Genomic DNA, 22,715 nt, shown 5'->3' on the forward strand with positions numbered 1-22,715 from the left:
GTCTTTAAAAATTTGTTATCGATTTAATAAGTAAATATTTCCATAGTAACATTCATATGTTAATATACATTCTCCTGTTAAATGTTACTGTTACTGTTGTCCAAAAACTGTTACGCTGGAAAGTAACTGCTGTAGTAATTCGGCCAAACAACGGATGTTATCCATTCAATGTATGAGGAGACACGCGTATAAACTCCGGGATATGCGCTGCGACAAAATGTTCCATACGAAGTCATGCCGATCAAATAGTAACGGAAATGTTTCCTATTTTTACGCATCAAATTCAGTTGTAGTGGTCCACCAGAGTCGCCCTGTTAAGAATTGAGAGAGTGAATTGAGAATATGAGAGTACTAAATATTCATGGATTTATGACCAAAAGGATGATTTTAATGCAATGTTTCTTGATGTTAGATATTTATTTTCTTTAACTTTAAGTCCCTAATGCCATAGTCAGTGTTCATAGATCAAAAAAAGTTACTAAATAATACCAATAACGCATGAGATTCCGTTTTAGCACTACTATGAGTTTATATAGGGTGGGCCAAATAATACCTACTAATGCTAAGCACAAATAACTGTTTTTATTTTTTGACATATTTATTTTTCTCTTTTTTAGGTTATAATTGAATTGTTGGAAATTTATTATGGAACCCTACAGTACAACACAACGCGTTAAAATTATCGAGTTTTTGTATTCTTACATAATTAGCCATATAAATTGATTTTTTAAATAATGTTTTGATGTCGGATGAAGCGCATTTCCATTTAAATGGTTATGTCAACAAACAGAACTGTAGATTGTGGGGCTCTGAAAATCCAAGGGCAACAAACCAACATTAGTTGCACCCATCTAAATGTACAGGGTTGCCCATATTCGACGGATTCATCTGGCAACCCTGTATCTTTTGACAGAGACGTCAGATTGCTTAATGACATACCGCGTTGGAAGCGCCAGCCCAAGCAGATTTTTACTATGGAACAGTACGCGCCACGCGAGCGTTCCCAAATTGTTGAAATTTAAATTCAACAAAAGAAGTCAAAAGAAGAAGAACAAAATCATCATGTCCGACGAGGCTCATTTCTTATTGAATGGGACGGTAAACAAGCAAAATTGCCATATTTACGCCACTGAAAATCCTCACGAAGTTCAAGAGGTACCTCTTTACGACGAAAAAGTCACTGTTTGGTGCGGCGTTAGTGCGAAAACGATTATTGGGCCGTTTTTCTTCGAAAATGAAGATGGCCAAGCTGTTACCGTCAATCAGGAGCGTTATCGCGATATGATAACCACTTTTGTGATGCCAATTATTCGTCGAAAGCGTATGAGGCATTTCTGGTTTCAACAAGACGGCGCTCCACCACACACAGCTCGCTCCACAATCGATTTTTTGAAGAAATTGATTTCTCGTCGTCTGATGTCGAAAAATGGAGATTTTGACTAGCCACCGCGTTCGCCCGATTTAACGCCACCGGACTTCTTCTTGTGGGGATATTTAAAATCAAAGGTTTATATTAATAAGCCAAAGACCATAGAAGAGCTCAAGAACAAAATCCGTGAGAAAATAGCCGCTATGCCAACCGAAATGTTAGCTAAAACTATGGAAAATGCTGCAAAACGGGCACAATACGCCGTCCAGGCCCAAGGCGGCCATTTGAGAGATATCATATTCAAAAAGTGATGCCAACAAATCTACTTGAACCAAATGAAATGATTAATATCGTCAACTTCAAAAAAATTGTGTTTTTCTTTGATTAAAAAAAAAACACATGGGTCCGTCGGAAATGGGCAACCCAGTACTGTTTGGTGCGGTGTTATGGCCACTAACTCTAGGTCCATATTTCTTCGAAAATGAGGATGAAACGCCGGAATCGATTTCAGGAGCTTCTTACAGAACATTAATAGAACACTTTTGCGGCCAATGGCGGAGCAGTATCCTAATGTGTGGTTTCAACAAGATAGAGCAACTGCGCATACTGCTAGGCAGTAGTCTTTAGTCATTAGTAGGTCTTATTTGGCCCACCCTGTATTACTGGCCTTGAGCAGTTTTTGTGTTGTCGGGCGCCATTGAAAAATTTGACATATTTAAGGGGGGGGTAGGGTCACAAAATCGAAATTTTTTTTTTTCACTCATCTTATAGTAAATCATTTCAAGAATGTAGTGTCAAAATTTTAAGTGGATCGGAGCTGAACTCTCAAAGTTATAGCCTTTGTAGGCACTCTACCTCGAATGCGGAGCATCGATAATTTCTCAGAGTCATTTTTTCAAACGCGCTTTTCCCGAAACGACTTCTTAAAAGTCGGTGCCAATCACAACTCCGAAACTATTCAACCGATTCTTTTCAAATTTGGCACACGTTTTCTAAATCAAAAATACCTCCCCCCTACACTGTTTTTTTTTATTTTTTTTTTTTTAAGGTTGTTTTTCACTTACAAATATGGCGAAATTTTTCGCCAAAAATGCTCGTTTTACGTTTTTTTGCCACCAAAACTAATTACAAAAATGAAAAAAAAATTTTTTATTAATGTAGGGGGGAGCATTACGTCATACTTTAACTGAAAAATTCGACTTTTTTAGTTTCAGATGATTCTACGACGAATGCCGATTGGCACCGCAGAGCACCTCTCGAAAAACATATCTCCAAAAAAACTCTGTCATGGGCTTATTTGTCAATATTTTATTATTAATATTTTTTAAAAACTTATTGAAAAGATGTACAATAACATGCAACTGATTTTATTAAAGTATCTTAAGCCATATTTCTGTAAAAAATTCAAAAAAAAAGTGTTTTTTTTAGCGCTAAACCCTACCCCCCCTTAATGAAATAATATAATATTTATCAGAAATTGTGACATACCGTAAACACATTCAGAACATTTTCATGTGTGAGAGTTAAGAGACTTAATACAAAATGCTTTAGATATGCTTTCTAGGGGGGCAGAAAAGGGTGGTCTAGGAGTCAAGGGGGAAGCTCTTGTGATTTCGGAAGAAACTAAGCACTTGGGACTAAACATAGATAGGAAATTGACTTGGAAGTCAAACCTCTTAGAAAGATTTCGAAAAGCGAACCTAGCTTTTTATGCCTGTATGAGAGCTTTAGATTCTGCGTAAGATTTTTGGACCTTTGCACGTTGGTAACGGCGAATATCGCAGACGATGGAACGATGAGCTGTATGAGCTTTACGGCGACATAGACATAGCGCAGCGAATAAAGATCCAGCGGCTACGTTGGTTGGGTAATGTCGTCCGAATGGATACAAACGCTCCGGCTTTGAAAGTATTCGATGCGGTACCAGCTGGTGGTAGCAGAGGAAGAGGAAGGCCTCCTCTGCGTTGGAAAGATCAGGTGGAGAAGGACTTGGCTTCACTTGGTGTGTCCAACTGGCGCCGGTTAGCACGAGAAAGAAACGACTGACGCGCTTTGTTAAACTTGGCTAAAATCGCGTAAGCGGTTATCGCGCCAATTAAGAAGAAGAAGAAGGAGAGCTTTATATAAGATCTGGAAATTAAACATTAGGTTGCTTATTGGCTTTATGCAACAGTCGTCAGGCCCACTTTTCTATATAGAAATGTTGTCTGGTGGTGTGCTATACAGAAAAAGTCCTATTCTAATTTATTGAATAAGTTGCAGAGATCAGCGGAATTAGTAATATAATATGTGGCGTCATGAAAACCACACCATCCATGGCTTTGGATATCATATTACATCTGTCACCCCTAGATCTCTTCGGCAAATACTCAGCGGCACGTTCCGCTTTAAGGCTCAGAGCGAGCTCACAATGGAAGACTGCCATACATGGACATTCAGCCATCTTAGATTTCTATACGGATATACTCAGTGTTTGTGATTATCATCCACCCATTATCTTCTTTGAAAAGAATTTCTCAGTGAACATTCTTTCTAGACTAGAATGGCTTGAAGAAGATCTATCCCACAACACACCCGTTAAGATCGACATGGACGAATTTGAAATGGGTACCGGTATCAGGCTTATATTGCGCAGAGCTTTTTGTTAGTGAATCCTTTAAACTACCGGATCACTGTAGTGCTTTTCAAGCGAAAATAAACGCTATTCATGAAGCCTTAAAATGGTTAGAGATAAACAGAATATCATCAACAGATATCTGCATTCTATCAAACAGCCAAGCTGCCCTACGGTCTCTGGATGCATTCCAAATAACACCAAGGAGTGTCTTACATTAGTATCGTATTATGTATCTTATGCTGGGTTCCAGGCCACAGAGATATACCAGGGAATTGTAGGGCTGACCCACTTGCGGAAAAGGTACTAATCGATTCTGTAAATCAAAGATGAATTATTGTCAATACCAGTAAAATTGCTAGGCAAACATGGCCAAGTGCGAATTGCTGATCGAGCGACAAAATCGGAAGGGTTTTTTGCATCGGGTGGTGACTGGCGACGAAAAATGGATCCACTACGATAACCCAAAACGCAAAAAATCATGGGGTTTGCCCGGCCACGCATCAACGTCGACGGCCAAGCAGAATATTCACGGCAAGAAAATCATGCTCTGCATTTGGTGGGATCAGGTCGGCGTCGTATATTTTGAGCTGCTCCAACCGGGCGAAACAATCACGGGGGATCGTTACCGACTGTAATTGATGCGTTTAAGCCGGGCATTGAAAGAAAAACGGCCGGAAACAGTAAAAAGGCACGACAAGGTTATTTTGCAACATGACAACGCTCGGCCGCATGTTGCTCAACCTGTCAAAAAATACCTTGGAACGCTTGGCTGGGAAGTGTTACCCCACCCGCCGTATAGTCCAGACATAGCTCCCTCCGATTATCATTTGTTCCGGCATATGAGTCTCGATTTGGCGGACCAGCGGTTCTCCTCGTACGAGGCTACCAAAATATGGGTTGAGTCATGGATAGCCAAGCAGCGGCCAGAACTTTGGAGAAACGGCATCCGGAAATTGCCCGAAAGATGGGCGAAAGTTGTAGCTAGCGATGGCCAATACTTCGAATAAAATATTTTGTACCGTTTTTTCACAATAAAGCCCCAAATCTTCGAAAAAAACCTTTAAAACTAATTCAACCTCCATAAAATATTATAAAATTGAGTAGACTTCAATTGGGACCTTAGCAGGGGCCCTCACAGGACATTGTCTCATAGGAAATCACACAAAAAGATTAAGCGTTTACATGTATGATATCTGTCGTAGCTACAGGAATGAGGAGCAGTTGGAAACATTTCAACACCTTTTGTGCACATGCCCGGCTATAGGCAGAAGCAGGAATCGATAGATTTAAGATCCTACTTCTTAATGAATAAAGATAATCTATACACTCTTGGTATCAACAACCTGTTACGCTTTGTCCAAAGCTCAGGATGATTTAATCTAGAAGGGGAAATGTAGCCCATTCTCACGAGAGATGTTCGAGAAGTGAGAGTCATTTTGAGCTTTCGCAGCCAAAATCGTAATGCATCTCGCAAGCCACGGCAGCAATCAATAGTATCAGCACCAGGCGGAGCCTCGCCATTAGCAGCAGCGCAGTGAAGCTGACCGTAATTGACGGACCGACGACAGCCACAGGCATTTGAGTCGTTGACTTGCAATGACGTACTACTTGACGTGGAGAAACGTACAGACGAGCCTATACCATGATGTTGGCTATAAACGGGGTGGATCCAGATGTGGGTGAATAGAAATGGTTGTTGTTGTTGTTGTAGCAGCATAAACAATCCCTATATACTTATATACTGCGAATGCTGCTGAAGTGACAGTCCTTGCCTGGATATAAATCCGGGTCGTTCTGGTTACGTAGAACCGACTGTCATGGGAACGTGGTCCTTTTTATGGATATCATTCTCGGCCTTCCTGAAGTAATGCAGAAACTAGTCGCGGGAAGGTTGTCTCTTCAAAGAGAAAGAGGAGGGATTGTTGTGTGGCCACACCACTCAACTCAACCCAGTAGAGGACGGTCGCTGTAAGTGCGCAGGCATTTTGAGCCTACCTCACCCAGAAAAAAAAGAAAATACCGCATCAAATTACAAATGCAATATTTTCTTCTTATATGGGGAAAATGTGCAGCACTTTCATGGAAAAATATATTAATTACAAAAAAATTAACGGGATTTTTCAGAGAGAACTGTGGCGCAACCTATTATTATTATTAGAAGGCTATTACGCACTGCGACCAGAGCTGATCTATTGTGAAAGGCCTATTTTTGTAACCCTAGAGTTTTAGGCTTTTTAAAAATTTTAGCACAATTTTGGGTTTGTTGTTCCAAAGATTGCATGGAGATACTACGATACCACCAACGTGACGAAGTCTCTGTCTGCCCAACGCAGGACATACACAAAGCACATGCCTGAGCTTTCTATGTCCATTTCGCAAAAGCGGCAGACATTGGTCTCAGATAGACCAATAATATTTAGATGATACCTCAGGCTGCAGTGACCTGTAAGATATCCTGTTAAAAGACGCAGATCTACTCTGCTTAGTGAGAGAAGCTCGTCAGATATTCCTTTGTTGGGACTTAGGAATAGTTTGGCTTGACGCTGACCGGCATAGTTTAGCTAGTGTGCAGCAAATTTCCTTTCTTCCCATTTCCTAAGGAATTCATTAATGTGGCCTTTTGTGAGTCCACAGAAAGGCTCAGGACCAGTAAGTTGCATATTTGCTCCTTGTTTTGCATGGTCATCAGCCATTTCATTCCCCTCATGCCCTTCATGTCCCGGAATCCTGCCACGTGATACTATGTTGAGGTTTCCTAACGTGTTGAAAAGGTTTATGCATTCATTTACCAATTTAGATGTGATAGTTGTTGATAGAAGGGCTTTTAGAGCCGCTTGGCTATCTGAAAGTATGTAGATGTGAGTACCTCTCATTTTCCTGCTAAGGCATTCTCTCACACATATTTCAATGGCATGTATTTCTGCCTGGAATATTGTTGGGTAGAGTCCCATCGGAATCGATTTTTTGAATTTAGGCCCATTGATTCCTGCCGGCGCAACCTAAAAAATTTAAAATTCATGGCAAGGAAACTGCCGAATGTGAGATTGACCTTGATAAAGTTAATGATTACTTTATTAATGTTGGTAAGAAAACAAATTGTGCTCCGATTTTAAAAGAGTCCGCATCTTATGCTACTCTAAAAGAACAGTTCCAATTTATGACAGTTAGTGAGGTAGATGTTCTGAAAGTTTTATCCGAAATAAAGTCGAATGCTGTAGGCATCGTCCGTATGGTCATCCAATATATAATAGGACCCCTTACACATATAATAAACCATTGCTTAGGTTAGGTTAAATGGCTGCCCTAGCTAAAGGGCTCACTTGGACAAATGTTAGTAAATTCGTCCGTTGTGGTGCCATACATGGGAGAGGAGGAGGGAGATGGGAAGGAATAAGGAGTCTTGGGATTAGAAACGATGATGACCATACATTTTTACGACGGCGCCGACGGGGGCTGATTTACGCTCGTAGTTAGCCGTAACAAGCTACTAATGAACTTCACCAAATTTATGATATCTACACCGGCTATATCCGCAGGCGTAGCGAAAAAGTGAGAGCCCAGGTATCTAAGTCTTTGCCAGACGAGAGCAGGTTAGCTTAGAAGAAGGTGTTGAGATGATTCCACCTCGTCCTCTAGACAGTTTCTGCAGAACGGACTTGAGGCAATCCCAAGTCTTACGGCGTGAACACCTAACGGACAGTGTCCGGTAAGGATGCCCACCAAATTTGAGAGCTGGGGTTTTGTTAGCCTTAGGAGTTCCCTTGAGCGTCCCCGATCTACCCGTGGCCAGAAGGATCTCGCGACCTTGCACGTTTGCGCAGTAGCCCAGCGCTCGCTGAGTTGACTCGCGGCCCATCTTTCCAGGAGCAGACCACAGGTTTTCAGGGGAACCCCAATTCTCTCATTTCGCGACGAAACCGTCTCCAAAGTTCCCTGTCTAGCCAGCTCATCAGCCCAGCAGTTTCCCTCTATGCCGCTGTGCCCGGGAACCCAAATGAGCCTGATGATGAAGTATTCGGATGCAATCGAGAGAGAAGCCAGACATTCCCCGACCAATCTCGAGCGCACAAACAGCGAGCACAAGGCCCTAATTGCCGATTGGCTATCGGAGTAGATATTTACTTCCTTAACGGTAATTACCGAATTGAGCAACCAGTCCACCGCTTCCTTAATTGCGGATACCTCCGCTTGGAAAACACTACAGTGGTCCGGGAGCCTAAATTTAAGTTTGATGGGAGGCTCCTTACAGAATACTCCCCCACCAACCCTTTCGTCCAACTTCGAGCCATCCGTGAACATGTTTGCCATGCCTTGCCGCCGAATGTTGCACCCCGCCCACTCATCCATTGAGGGAATGTGAGTAGAAAAAGGTCCGCTTTGACCTAGCGTGGGTGTACAGTGGTCCAGCACCATAGGGATGAACTCAAAGTTTTTCAGAATGCTAGAGTGTCCGTAACTTAAGTCTAGCCTATGGCCCGAACACCTTAATCTGATTGCGGCGCGTGCAGCGCTAGTTTTTCCTACAATGTCCACGGGCGCCACATTCAGCATAGCGTTAAGCGCTAGAGTAGGAGTGGTACGGAGAGCCCCTCTGATTCCAATGAGGGTAGACCTTTGTACCTTCTCCAGCTTCTTAACTGATGCCATCCTTTCTAGCGAGTTCCACCAGACAAGGACTCCGTATAGAAAGATTGGTTTTATAATCGTGTTATAAAGCCAAAAAGTGACTTTAGGCGAGAGGCCCATCTTTTGCCGATAGCGCTCCTGCAACCATACAAGGCGACTGTTGTCTTTCTGATTCTCTCCTCAATGTTTGGCTTCCATGTAAGACCTCTGTCAAGGATGAGTCCCAGGTCAGAGAGCACCAACGGAGCGCCCGATATTGAGGGGAGAAACACTCTTGGTACTTTGTATTTTCTCGTAAATAAGACGAGCTCCGTCTTCAGAGGATTAATCGATAGGCCGCAATTAGCGGTCCAATTTATAACTAGATTTAGATAACCCTGCATCAGTTCCATCAGAGTATCTAGAGACTTGCCTCTGACAATAAGTGCCACGTCATCCGCGTAGGCAATCACCTTACAGCCCCTCCCCTCCAGCTCCTCCAGCAGACCGTTAAGTACGGCAACCCAGAGTAGTGGCAAGAGAACACCGCCTTGCGGAGTGCCTCTGTTCACTTGCCGACGGAGAGAGGTGTCACCCCATTCTGCCACGACCGTTCTATCGGTAAGCATCGTGTGGATAAGCCTTATAAGTTCGGTTCCGACTCCTAGTTTACCTAGCGGCCGGTGATTGCCTCCGGGAGGACATTATTAAAAGCCCCCTCAATGTCGAGGAAGGCACCCACAGTGAACTCCTTCGGGTGGAGGGACACCTCGATGTCCTTAACAATTGTATGCAAAGCAGACTCTACCGATCTGCCTTTACAGTAAGCATGTTGAGCGTACGATAAACGCCCCGAGGAATTTCACTCCTTATGTGCAGATCAATCAGCCTCTCCAGGGTTTTTAAGAGGAACGAGGAGAGACTGATTGGTCTGAAATCCTTAGGGGATACATGTGAAATCTTACCTGCCTTGGGTATGAAAGTTACTCTCACAGCCCTCCAAGATCTGGGTATGTAGCCCCTATCTATGCAGCTCGCGTAGATAGGAAGGAGCCAATGACAAGATACCTCAGCAAATTTCTGCAGTTGAGCCGGTATAATGCCATCGGGCCCAGGTGACTTGAAGGGTTTGAAAGAGTCAATCGCCCAAGCCAGGCGTCGCTTATTCAGCCAGCGGTGGTGGGTGTTGCTTAACTAGTTCATGTTTCCCAGCAGTATGGAAAAAGGCTATAGTTTTCCCAGTCGCAAAAAAGACAAATGCTATTTATGCTGGTGACTGTAGACCTATCAGCATACTGGTCACATTTTCCAAAGTTTTCGAAAACTTGATGCCCACGCAAATTTCATCATTTGTACAGGACAATCGTCTACTCTCTCCACTACAATCTGGCTTCTAACAAAGTCACAGTTGCTCGACAGCAATGGTTTAAAAGGCGGACGATATTAGAATTAGCTTTGACAATAGAGACTTGACACTACTTTGTTTACTTGACTTTTCAAAAGCATTTGACTCAGGGGGTCATAACTGGTTGTGTTCGAAGCTTAAGCACTATTTCGGGTTCAAAGACAGTGCGGTGAAGCTCATGGCCAGCTACCTTGGGGGTAGAACGCAGAAGGTCAAGACCAGTAAATTAACATCTCAACACTAAACACTGGTGTTCCGCAAGGGGTTATCCTTGGTCTACTTCGTTTCAGTCTCTTTGTCAATGTCAACGGTAGAATCCCGTTTGTCAGTATGTGAATGTCCTTGCGTATGCTGATGATATACAATTGTACAATGGTCGTATGGGTCTCGTTGAAGATTTATATTTCAAAATAAACAGTGATTTATCTGCTATTTCTGTTTGGGCTAATGAAAACTCTCTATGTTTGAACGCGTCAAAGTCATATGTCTTACCTACATGTTATAGTGTGGTGTATGTTGACAATATCCCTAAACTGTGGATAGGTACTAGTTCCCTTACCTTTACGGATAAGGTAAAAAATTTGGGGTTTATTCTTAACACAAAGCTTACCTGTTAGGTTAGGTTAGGTTAGGTTAGTATGGTTGCCCAGGGAGTGAGCACACTTGGACGACGAAAGATTCGTCCTTTGTGATACCATGGTCAAGGAAGTGAGGAGAGGGGAAGGACCGATGAGGTGCAGGGGGAGGGCGGGAAGAGGTGGTGATGGGAAGGTTAGGAGCGTGCGGATTATGAACGATGACTATGTTTGCGTCAACCGCTTAATGCTGCTGATGAAACTCATCAGATTTTTAATGTCAGCGCCAGCTATATCAGCAGGCGTGGCAAAGAAGTGAGAGCCAAGATGCCTGAATCTTAGCCCCGCCAGGGCAGGGCAGCTAAGGAGAAGGTGCTGAGATGATTCCACCTCATCCTCCATACATCCAGCACAGAAAAGACTCGAGGTGATTCCAAGTCTCACAGCATGCATTCCTCGCGCATTGTGTCCTGTGAGAGAACCCACTAGATTGGAGAGCTGATATTTTGTCAGCCTCAGAAGCTCACCCGAGCGCCCTCGGTCCACACGTGGCCAGAAGGATTTCGCGACTTTGCACGTTTGTGCATTTGCTAAGCGCTCGCTGAGTTTGCGCGATGCCCATCTTTCCAGGAGCAGACCGCAGGTAGTCAGGGGGATTCCAATTTTCTCCCTCCGCAGGGAAATCACCTCACATGTCCCTTGTCTGGCCAGCTCATCCGCCTCACAGTTTCCCGCAATGTCGCTGTGACCGGTAACTCAGATGAGGCTGATGTCAAAGAATTCGGACGCAGTCGAAAGTGAGGTCAAGCATTCCTTGACCAATTCCGAATGCACCGTCATAAACCCGAGGGCCCTTATTGCCGCTTGGCTATCGGAGTAAATATTTACCTTCTTGACTGTTAGTACACATTTGAGCAGCCAATCAGCTGCCTCCTTGATTGCGGCTACCTCTGCTTGGAACACACTGCAGTGGTCCGGTAACCTGAATTTTAGTCTGATGGGGAGCCCTTCGCAAAAGACTCTTCCGCCAACCTTTCCTTCCAACTTCGATCCATCCGTGAACAAGTTCACCAGGCCCTGCCCCCAAGTGTAGCCCCCGTCCACTCTTCCCTTGACGGGATGTGAGTGGAGAATGTTCCGGTTGGACTAAACGAGGGTATATACTGGTCTGTTGACAGAGGGATGAACTCAAAGTTTCTAAGGATGCTTGAGTGCCCATAAGGGAGGTTGAGCTTATAGCTCCAGCCCTTCAGTCTGATTGCAGTACGTGTTGCGGCAGTTCTGCCTGCGATATCTACGGGTACCACATTTAACATTGCGTTGAGCGCCAGAGTAGGAGTCGTTCGAAGCGCCCCACTGATTCCAATGAGTGCCGACCTCTGAACTCTTTCCAGCTTCTTCACCAATGTCGTCTTCTCTAGTGAGTTCCACCAGACTATGACTCCATATAACAAGATAGGCTTTACAATAGTATTATACAGCCAGAAAACAACTCGAGGCGAGAGGCCCCATCTTTTGCCAATTGCGCCCTTGCACCCTGTGCTTACCTGTGCTGACCAGGATGATATCTATTCTAAATTGCGTAAGCTGAGAGTCTCTGCAACATTCGCGCCAAGGAAAACGAGACGTGGTATACAGCAAACTTGTCTCCACATCCTGCCATAAACATAATGTGGCATTTAATAATGCATTTAATAGCAGTTATTTGTTTGCTAGAAATTGCATATTTATGTGCAAACTTACATTACTTAAGTACCCTCGCTACCTGACAGAGAAGTTGATACCAGTAAGATCTCGCAGACATAACAAATTCATCGTTCCAACATTTAATTACCTAGCATCATCTAGATTATACTTCGTTAACTCTGTTAAAGTGTGGAACTCATTACCCGACATTGTGAAGGCTGGACTTAACAGATTTAACTACAGGGCACACATAACACTGTGTGACAAAAAAAAAAAATTAAATATACTTTTATGGAGACCTAGCACAACTTGTGGCTATAGAAAAACTAAAAAAAATGGTATAGGAGAAATTTCCAATACACCCCCAAAATCTCATTTTATGGCCATAAAACCGTTTTTCAGTAGGTTGATGTGAAGAATAACTCCTAACTTCGCCAATTTCCATCCGATTTCGAATGTGCTTCTTTAGTTCGAAAGAACAAAAACAAGCCTTTTTGACAGTGTGTTGACAATTTTTCTGAAATGACAACTGACGAGACTGTAGACGGAAGTATTTGGAATTTTTTTATTTTTTCTCTATTTTTTCAACTTTGACATAATTTTTACGATATTATCCGATATTGAGAATTTTTTTTAGTACACTACTGTTATAGTAAATTTAATTTTGCGTCGAATGAGCTATATTTGACTGTAATTGAATTAAAATTAATAGAGTTGTGTGGGTTTTAAGATTTTTTCTTTTTTTTTACTACGAGATTTGGTATGCGTTTCGAAGCATGAAAATGATAACAAGTGTCATTATAAACACATAATATTTATTGGAGTATTGTGCAGTGCAGCATTGTACGGTATGGTACGGTGCAGTACACAACGGAACTGGTTCCAAACTTAAAAATGCATTGGAAACGGCCCTTTGGAGTTTAGTATGGTACGGTACATTTGTCATTCTCTTCATCAGTTTTGAATACTTCTCTGTAAGAAATTCGATCATCATCATTCATCTTCAAGCCGGCATCAACTAAATTCCATTGTTTAAATCGAGAAGCGAGCGTTTCAGATTGTCTTCCCGATAGAAGTAAATCACGAGAAAGATCCTGAAAATCTGAATTTAATACAATGTGTCGTTCTGAAGACTTAGAACCAGACGGAAAGTACTCTTCATCATCAGGTTTATTGTTATCAGTTTGATCATCATCAGCAATGAGTTGAACTTCCTTCAGTTCATTACCTGCAGTTGAGTCAATCATATCGTCCAAGACTACGGGGTTCTTAACAGTTGCAACATCAGCATACTTTATGTGCTTTCGAGTTTTATAATGATGACCGTTTACGTCCGTTTTACAAAAATAACAATCATCTGGTTTATGATAAGGCTGATGATGCCACATCATCGGAGAATATTGAGAAATTCGACTTTTCTGGCAACGTTTAATTTATATCTCTTGAATTTCAATGAAACAAAGAATAAAACTTTGGCGTTTTAATAAGGTTAAATTATAATAACAAACTTCTTTTGTTAATCAATATACAGTGTGAACTTTGGTACACTTGGGAGCTTTTTCATATTTCCATTGAAAAAAAAAGCCAGTTCTGTTGTATGCAGTACAGTGTACTCTTATGTATACATATACACTCCAATAAATATTACGTATCTATAATAACGCATCAAAACACGTCCTTATTCCCATTTAGCGTAAGCTATACCTACATACCAAATTATATTAGTAAAAAAAAAAATAAAATCTTAAAACTCACACAACTCTATTAATTTTAATTCAATTACAGTCAAATATAGCTCATTTCACATCAACCTACTGAAAAACGGTTTTATGGCCATAAAATGAGATTTTGGGGGTGTATTGGAAATTTCTCCTATACCATTTTTCTTAGTTTTACTATACCTATAAGTTGAACTAGGTCTCCATAAAAGTATAATTTCACTGTCACACAGTGTAATAATAAACAAATAAAAAGCAAAATAAAACTATTCTAAACCGGTAATGTGCTCTCGTTTTGTTGCGAGGTGGAAATATACCTACTTGAGTGCCTTGAAAATATGTAATTACATCTCGAAATATGACTCACCTGACACGTATCACGATTTTGTTCGAAATCCTTAGCACAAATCTGTGACTCCAATAGCCCCTCGGGTGTACCAGAATCTGCAGGGAAAATTTGATTGCATTGAGGCAGCGGCACAATGGACAACTCCAATTCCGTTAGCACATTTGTTGGAGCCTGTGCGAAGCTGGTCGAGCCGTAGCCCATTGCGTGAAGTTTATTGTACGGAATTTCATCACTGACCCATAAGCGGATAGGGCGCACAAAATTCGTGTAACTACGTGCATACACACACATACACAAATATTTAATAGAGAAATAAACCAAATTTAGCATTCTTAGAGTTCATTTGTTAAGAGTTCATTGACTTACACAACTGGCTGGGCCAAACGTATCAATGCTATGTCGTGATAGTTAAATGAGTTGTTGTACAAAGGATGCGACTGTATTTCGGCAATGGGACGCACTTGAAAGATTTCATCTAAGGCAATGTTTTTCAAATTGATGTCGCCGACTTTGACCACCTCAGGCGCTTGGCTTACATGTAAATAAATATGTATATTATTGTATATGTATTGGTGCATATGTTAGTGCGTGTATTAAATACATTAGGGCGGATATTTTTTTCTTTTTTCACATCGGTTTTGAAAGTTTCAGATTCTATACAAATTTAATTTACAAAAACAAGTCAAACTAAAATTCAATTTCGACCCACCCAAATTTAAAAATAAGCCATTTTGAATTAATAAGAAAGTTTACATGCAGATAAATATTTATTTAAGTAATTTTAATGTTATTATGCAAACTTGTTCGGGGGGATTTTTTTTTTGTATGGAGAATTTGGTTATTTATGCCTATTTAGTGTTTAAAGAACTTTCCTAGTAAATTAAATATATTTTTAAATACTGTAATATGAAAAGTGGCTGTATGTGTTTTTTTTTCAATCAAACTAAAACTTAAATGCAATCACTTTTCCTATTAAAATATTATAAAACTGCCTACTGCTACGTTTTTTTATGGTGAGTGAGGTATTCAAAAATGCCTTCGCACTTACAGCGACCGTCGTCTACTAAGCGGAGTTGTTGTTGTTGAAGTGTTTGAGTATTTCTACTGAAATAATCCTAATTAGCGACCAGCATCGTTTCACTACCACTATTCTCTTGTGATGATGTCTTGAGGTTTATTTTTTTGTAAGTCACATCCATTTTGTGAGGTCCAAGTACAGCAGCAAATTCTTTATCCCGATGTCTAAGATCTCATTAATTTGTGGAAAAGACTTTCCTTCACCACTTCCGCTTGACAGCTTCTGCAGATGTGATTGAAAGGAAGGTTAAATCTGGCTGCATGATCCCCTACCGATGATCTGTAAGGGTTGCAGTGATGCATGTGTTTAGTCGAGAGCATCCTAATTTGTAATTTGTACTTTGGATTTTGTACGACGGCCATGTGTTACATGCACTTAATTGCTTCCACCTTTTTTCGACTAAAGCATGATAGTGCGAAGCAATGGGTGTTTTTATTGTGTTGAGTGGGGTGGCGAGTGCCACCACCTCTGCTATATCTAGTGTCGAACCTTTTCTTACTAGATCATCCGCTACCTCATTACCCCGTATGTTCTTATGACCGGGAACCCGTATCAGACTAATTTCAACCCAATGCCCAAGCAGTTCTAGTTCCTCTCTACACTGTTAAACTAGTTTAGATGAAATGGAATTGGAATCTAAGGCCTAGATAGCTACCTGACTGCCTGAAAAGGTAGCTACTCTTGCACCCATAACTTGCTATTGGCCTTATAAGGGTCCTATAGATCTCTAGTTTACACGTCCATGGCACGTATTTTTTTTAACATGTAGTCTGTCGTTTATGCAGGATCTGCTGTACTACTTAAAATTTACGCCTAGGTACTTGAAGGTTTAGATTTTTTGTTTTTTTGCAAATTAGCTCTATATTATAAATAGCTTCAGTTTAAATTTGGTGGCTCGAAATTGATTTCTTTATTATGTGTAGAATCTAAATTTGCTGGGAACAATAGTTCCATATAAATCGACCCGCCCTAATATATACATTGTGTAAAATAAGTACCCGGAATTAAAAAAAAAACACATTTTTTCATATTATTCATCATTATTTGTTGGATCGCCTTCAAAATAGGCTCCTTTTGAGCCGATACAAATATTCCAACGAACAACCCAGTCATCCATGGCCCGCTGGTAGGCCGGCGCCGGGATGGCCTTCAGCTCCTTTAGCGAATTTTTTTTAATGTCTTCAATCGACTCAAAACGCCTTCCCCGAAGTGGCAATTTTAGTTTTGGGAAGAGAAAAAAGTCACAGGTTGCGAGATCTGGCGAATACGGTGGCTGTTCGATAGTATTTATTAAGTTTTTGGTCTTGTATTCGCGTACAATCAAGGCTCGGTGCGATGGCGCGTTGTCGTCGTGCAGAATCCACGAATTGTCCTTCCACAATTCGGGCCGTTTACGGCGAATGGCTTCACGTAAACGCCTTAAAACGGATAAATAATATTCCTTATTAACCGTTTGGCCCTCTGGAAGGAACTCAGAGTGCACCAGAAAACCGTGAGCATAACCTTCACTTTTGACCGGCTTTGGCGTGGTTTTTTTTGGATACGGCACGTTTTCGAAGCGCCATTCAGACGATTGCTGACTGGTTTGCATATCGTACTCGTAGACCCATGTCTCATCACCAGTTATTATGCGTTTCATGAACGTAGGGTCTGTATTAGCTCGGGAAACCATGTCTTCAGAGACCTCCTTCCGATGCTCTTTTTGCAAAAAATTGAGTAAAATTCGCCAAGTAAACAAAAGATCAACTCACTTTGACTGCAGAATAAAACACACTAAGTAATAGATCCCGTTCTAATAAGGCTTGTGCATTCAAGGACATGTGTACCAACATGAAAAAACCAAATTTGAAGTGTCAGGTATTCCCGGGAGAGTTTAAATTATAAATTCCGGGTACTTATTTTACACAATGTAAGTACATACATTACTGCATTAAAATTCAATTGATAACTTGTAAATCTCACCCGCTGTGATAGCAACAGTGTGCAACGGTTAAAACGAACACTTCACTAATTAAACTGCCACCGCATTTATATTCGTAGCTGTTGGAGTAGGTGCGAAAACCTAGAGCGGCCTGAAAAATTTTCAAAATAAGTGAGCATTAATGGTCACACAAGTTTACAGATTAAAGCACAGTACTAAGTTCGCGTTTCAAGTGAAATTTATTTATTTACTTATTATTAAATAAGGCTGTATCTGTAAGATATTTTAGCCTTTTATAATATTGGGTATGGGAATAAGTTTCCCCCCTCGTAAAAGAGGTGCCGCTACTGATACTACTTTTGTGTTCGCTCTAGTAATTTACTGGTTATTTAAAGGTATATATGTGAGGTTTCGATCGCAGTAAATGGAATGCGTTTGAAGCGTAAAAATCCTTTTTTATCTGACGTCAAGAATGTCTTCTTTCGTCCCGAAAAAAAAACATTTGCAGGAAGTCATGCTTCATTATTATTTTTTAAAGAAAAGTAAAGCTCAAACGTTTCGTATATTGATCAATATTTACGGTAATCACGCCCCATCAAATACAACTTGTAAAGAGTGGTTTCGACAGTTCCAAAGTGGCAATTTCGAAGTGAGTGATAAATATTGCGAAGGGGCACCGAAAAAATTCGTAGATACTCAACTACAACAATTATTGGATGAAGACGCATGTCGAATTCTTGATGATACGTCTAAAGAGTTGGATGTTGACAGATCAATGGTCGGTAATCGTTTGCGATGGGAATAGTCCGGAAAGGAGGTAATTGAGTGCCACATCAAATAAAGGAGAGGGATATCGAGAGACGTTTGGTGACGTGTGAGATGCTTCTTGAAGGGCAGAAAAGAAAAGGTTTTCTGCATCGTATCGTCACCGGCGATGAAAAATAGATCTATTATGATAACTCTAAGCGTCGAAAATGTTGGAGCTTGCCAGGTGAACCAGGTCCATCGACAGCAAAAAACAAATTCGTACTTCAAAGGCTATATAGTTAAACCTCCTTAAACCATCAATGGCGATCTTTACCGACTGCATTCAATGCGTTTGAATCGAGCTCTCTAAGAAAAGCGGCCGGTATGGGACGGTACAGATGACAAACTGATTTTACTGCATGACAACCAGCCAGACACGTTGCTAAATCGGTCCACAAATATTTAGAGGGACTGAATTGGGAAATCTTGCCCCACCCGCCGCTTTCCGCAGACATTGCACCTTCGAATTACCATCCGTTCCGATCAATGCAGTCAGCCCTTATTGGAGTGCGGTTCACTTTTTACGAGAGCATCGTAAACTGGCTCAATGAATGGATCAAGTCAAAAGAACTCGAATTTTTTCGTGAAAGGAATCCGTATGCTGCCTGAAAGATGGAGTAAAGTTGTAGCGCCCAATGGCACATACTTCACATAATATCCTGTATTACTTAATTGTTTAAATAATTCGTAACTTTGTCTAAGAAAGGGTGGAAACTTATTTCCATACCCAATACATCAACTTGTTGGAAGTTACAAAATTCACAATTAATTATTTTTATATACTGCAAACTTAAAACTGTAAACTAACAAGTTAAATTAGACTTAAAGATAAATATGATATAAATTAAAATAAACGTTTTTAAATTTTTTTTTGTGCATTTTTTTTTATTTGGTTTTTTAAATGAAGAACCTTTCAAGAATATTCTGTGAAAATTTTAGATGAATCGGAGCAAAACTTACAAAGATACAGCCATGTAAGTGTTGCTACCTACCTGGATCAACAGCGCGCCATTTGTACTTTAAAGCGTTGTTCCCACAACTTACGTTTTCAAAGTCGGTGTCCCTCATAACTTTCAAACTACTGCACCGATCCTTTTGAAATTTTGAACACTTTTTCTGTAGATGTTTTACAAGGTAACGCCGAAGAGTTTTTTTCGAATTTGTCGATACTTTTGTTTTTACGGTAACTAATTCACCGATTTTTTACGCGAAAATCGTGTTTTTGACTTTAACGTGTTCCCAAAAATCGAAAAATTTTTAATTTCAAAAAACCCTCTCGGCGTTACCCGGAGAAAACGATTATCTAACGAAATTACTTTGGTTTTTTGATTTCAGATGATTTAACACCGAGTTATGAGGGGCACCGCAAAACTACTTTTTTTTGAGATGCGTCCGTATTTTTAAATATTTTTGGATGAAAATTTCACAAAATATACTTCAAATGCTATAGTTTTATGTAGTAAAAGATTTGACGAATAAATTTTAACTGTGTCATCAAAAAAAAAATCATAAAAATGTGCCTTTTTTTCCATCAATTAACGTTACCCCCCCCCCCCCCCCTTAATTTATAGCAAAGGTAATAGACAATTTCTAACCGTCAGATGTCTAACCGTCAAAAATACTGCATCCAAGAATTTTGTTCTTCCGCAAAGAAATGTCATATCTTCTGAGACCATAGACGTAACGCGCGACATTATTAAAGGCAATATCAATTTAGTGAGATGAAATGAAGTCAAGTTTGCTACTATACTGGTTATTCACTAAGTTCTGCGGTTCGATAAGAAACACACAAATTGATAGTTTGAAATACACTTTATTATTCAGTATTACACTGTATTATTCAATACACTTGTTTCGACGAGATTCCAATTTATGAATTTCATCACTGAAGTGATAATCAGGAAGGGATGCAAACTACGCTTCCGAAGCTGACCTCATAATTTGACGAAAAACGCGACAGATGGAAGTCAATTAAGTCACTAGGGGCCAAATCTGGTGAATACGGTGGATGTTCCAACAATTTGATTCATGGGTTTTAGTCATTGTCACAATGCGCCTGTGCCACTGTGCATTTTACGGATTAAAAAAAAAATTGTTCATTTGCAAACCGGGACCTTTTTCATGAATTTTTTCCTTCAGCTGTTCTAAAAGGTTACAATAATATTCAGAATTTTTTGTTTTACCAGTTTGGCGGTAGTAGTTGCCGCCAACACGAAGAGGACCGAAGATTTTCCGTTTCTTTCTCTCGAATACCCCAAAAGCGGCTGTTCCAGTCTGCGACACAACCCATACTTCAGCGCCGGGTAAGATGAGTGTTCGTTTTGTCGGGCGAGAGAGGCCTCTGCTACATATTTGCATACTGAGATCATAGTAACACCTATTAGCAAGCGTGATTCGTCGGTTTATCTCCAGGCTGACATCGTTTGCTGTTGTGATAGAGTTGCCAAGATATATTAAACCTTTGACAATATCAAAGGTATAGTTGTCCGCTGAAATGCTGGATCCAAAACGCCGTGTATCTTTTCTACAGTGGACAGCATATACTTCGTCTTACGCTATTTAACCGCCAGACCCAATCTAGTTGACTCCCTTTCGATAGCGGAAAATGCTGCGGTAACATCTCGCTTGCAGTGCCCTATGATATCAATGCCATCAGCATACGGTAGGAGCTAGACACTTTTGGTAAAAATAGTGTCATTTCGATGGACACCGTCTATCCGTAGTACCCCTGCCATGACGAAGTTGAAGAGGTCGCGCGAAAATGGATCGCCTTGTATGAAACCTCGCTCGGTTTGAAGACGTTTTTTCCTACCTTACAGAGTTGGACATGTTGCTCAATGCTATTTTGCAAAATCGAATCAGTTTTGCGCGAATATAAAACTCAGACATTGTGGCGTAAAGGCCATCCCTTATCGGGCTATCGAAAGCAGCCTTAAAATCGACAAAGAGATGATGAGTGGTGTCGTTATCTTTTTCGTAGGTTTTTTCCAGGACTTGGCGTAGTGTAAAGATCTGGTAGATGGTGGACTTTCCAGGGCCAATCAGTGCGCTGACATATGGTTTTAGTCTTTCACGCAATACGTCCGACAAAACTTGTTATGAGATGGCGATAAGACGGATGATGATGGTTGTGAAGTTAGTACAAGCCTTAGAAACCAATTTCTTATCTGAGTGTAAATAAAATTTGCGCCTGAAAAGAATTTGTCAACCAGCTGACTGCATCCAAAGGTTGTGGCAATTTAATGAGCTCCCTTTTTTTGTAATGAAACTTAGATCTATGCAAGGCATGTCAAAGAAAAGTATTGGCAATGTATATAAATGTATGTAAAGAATGATTTCGCCTCACTTCATTCTGGTCTGAAATAATCATGGACATGGCGAAAGAAAAAAAAAATCAGTTGATTTACCGATACCACCTTTAATAGACTCGGCTTGGATCTATGGTATGTCGAATATTTTTCTACGCGTACTTTATAATATAATATTTGACTTCATATTCGAATACGGCGTCAAATTTTACAATCAAACGCCGCAGGTCAGACTCCTCGTAAACTTGTTTTAAAATCAAAATATTTTTTTTTGCTTTTAATAACACTAATTAATCAATTATTAAGAGGTCATATAGCACATTCTTATCGCTTTTCGTATACTTGAAATATTTATATCTGTGGCCTCAAATCATTAAATAATTTCAATGCAAGCCAAACCCGATTAGCAGCGCTAGAAGTAGCAAACCGGTATTATTCGGCTATCACTCGATTTGTTTATGCCAATGCAATAATGCAACTGCTAAACATTTATGCCTAACAAAACCAAAAACAAAATATAACTAATAATTGCTTGCCTCTCACCATATGCGGATATTGTCCTGGCGCTACGATTGATCTTCCATTGAAATCATCATTGACTTCATCATTCTCGAGCGCTTCATTGTATGCCTCACCTTCCACTTTTCGATCCACATCGCTATAGATTGTAGCAAAACGCTTATAAAGTCCCGGTGGTGGTGGTTTCGGTCCAAACTTATTGCCTCTACCACGACACTGGCCATAGGCGTGCCCGTTGCCATGTCCATTACCAGGTCCATTTGGATTTTCACAATCTAATGCTGCAGCTCCGTTGTCCAACTCGGTGGCTAAGACAAAGCCTTGCAAACCCTTATTGCCGCCCTGGCCATTGCCATTGCCATTACCCCTTCCATTGTTGCCATTGCCATTGCCCCTCCCATTATTGCCATTGCCATTGCCCCTTCCATTATTGCCATTGCCGTTACCCCTTCCATTATTGCCATTGCCATTGCCCCTTCCATTGTTGCCTTTGTTGTCACTGAATTGCGACAAAAGCTCAGGTTGCACGTCGTAAAAGTCCTCTGGCGGCGATTGAATTCCACCTTGTGGATTGTGGCCTTGACCGTGCACTTTGCGAGTTTTTCGTGAACCAGTCGCCGCAATGCTGTGTATATTCAATACACCTAAAAATGAGATAAGCAACACTCCGAACTTCATCGCAATACGCGCGATTGTTAATTATTATTACTTGTTTAATATTTTATAATAATTAGGCGAGTATTCGTTTTGCGTACAGC

The 22,715-nt window shown here is 40.8% G+C and overlaps 1 protein-coding gene across 1 annotated transcript; it reads right to left on the reverse strand.

Annotated features, from left to right (window-relative positions):
* Positions 1-2: 2 nt before the first annotated feature.
* LOC129240724 (serine protease snake) lies at positions 3-22,715 on the reverse strand. Its single transcript, XM_054876698.1, has 5 exons — positions 21,982-22,715; positions 17,365-17,474; positions 14,691-14,855; positions 14,343-14,595; positions 3-311 (listed from the first exon to the last, which is right to left on the reverse strand). The coding sequence occupies exons 1-5, from the start codon at positions 22,633-22,635 to the stop codon at positions 111-113; spliced, it is 1,383 nt and encodes a 460-aa protein (XP_054732673.1). The 5' UTR covers positions 22,636-22,715; the 3' UTR covers positions 3-110.

This window comes from Anastrepha obliqua, chromosome 1 (genome assembly GCF_027943255.1).
Source record: "Anastrepha obliqua isolate idAnaObli1 chromosome 1, idAnaObli1_1.0, whole genome shotgun sequence".
Classification (NCBI taxonomy): Eukaryota; Metazoa; Arthropoda; class Insecta; order Diptera; family Tephritidae; genus Anastrepha; species Anastrepha obliqua.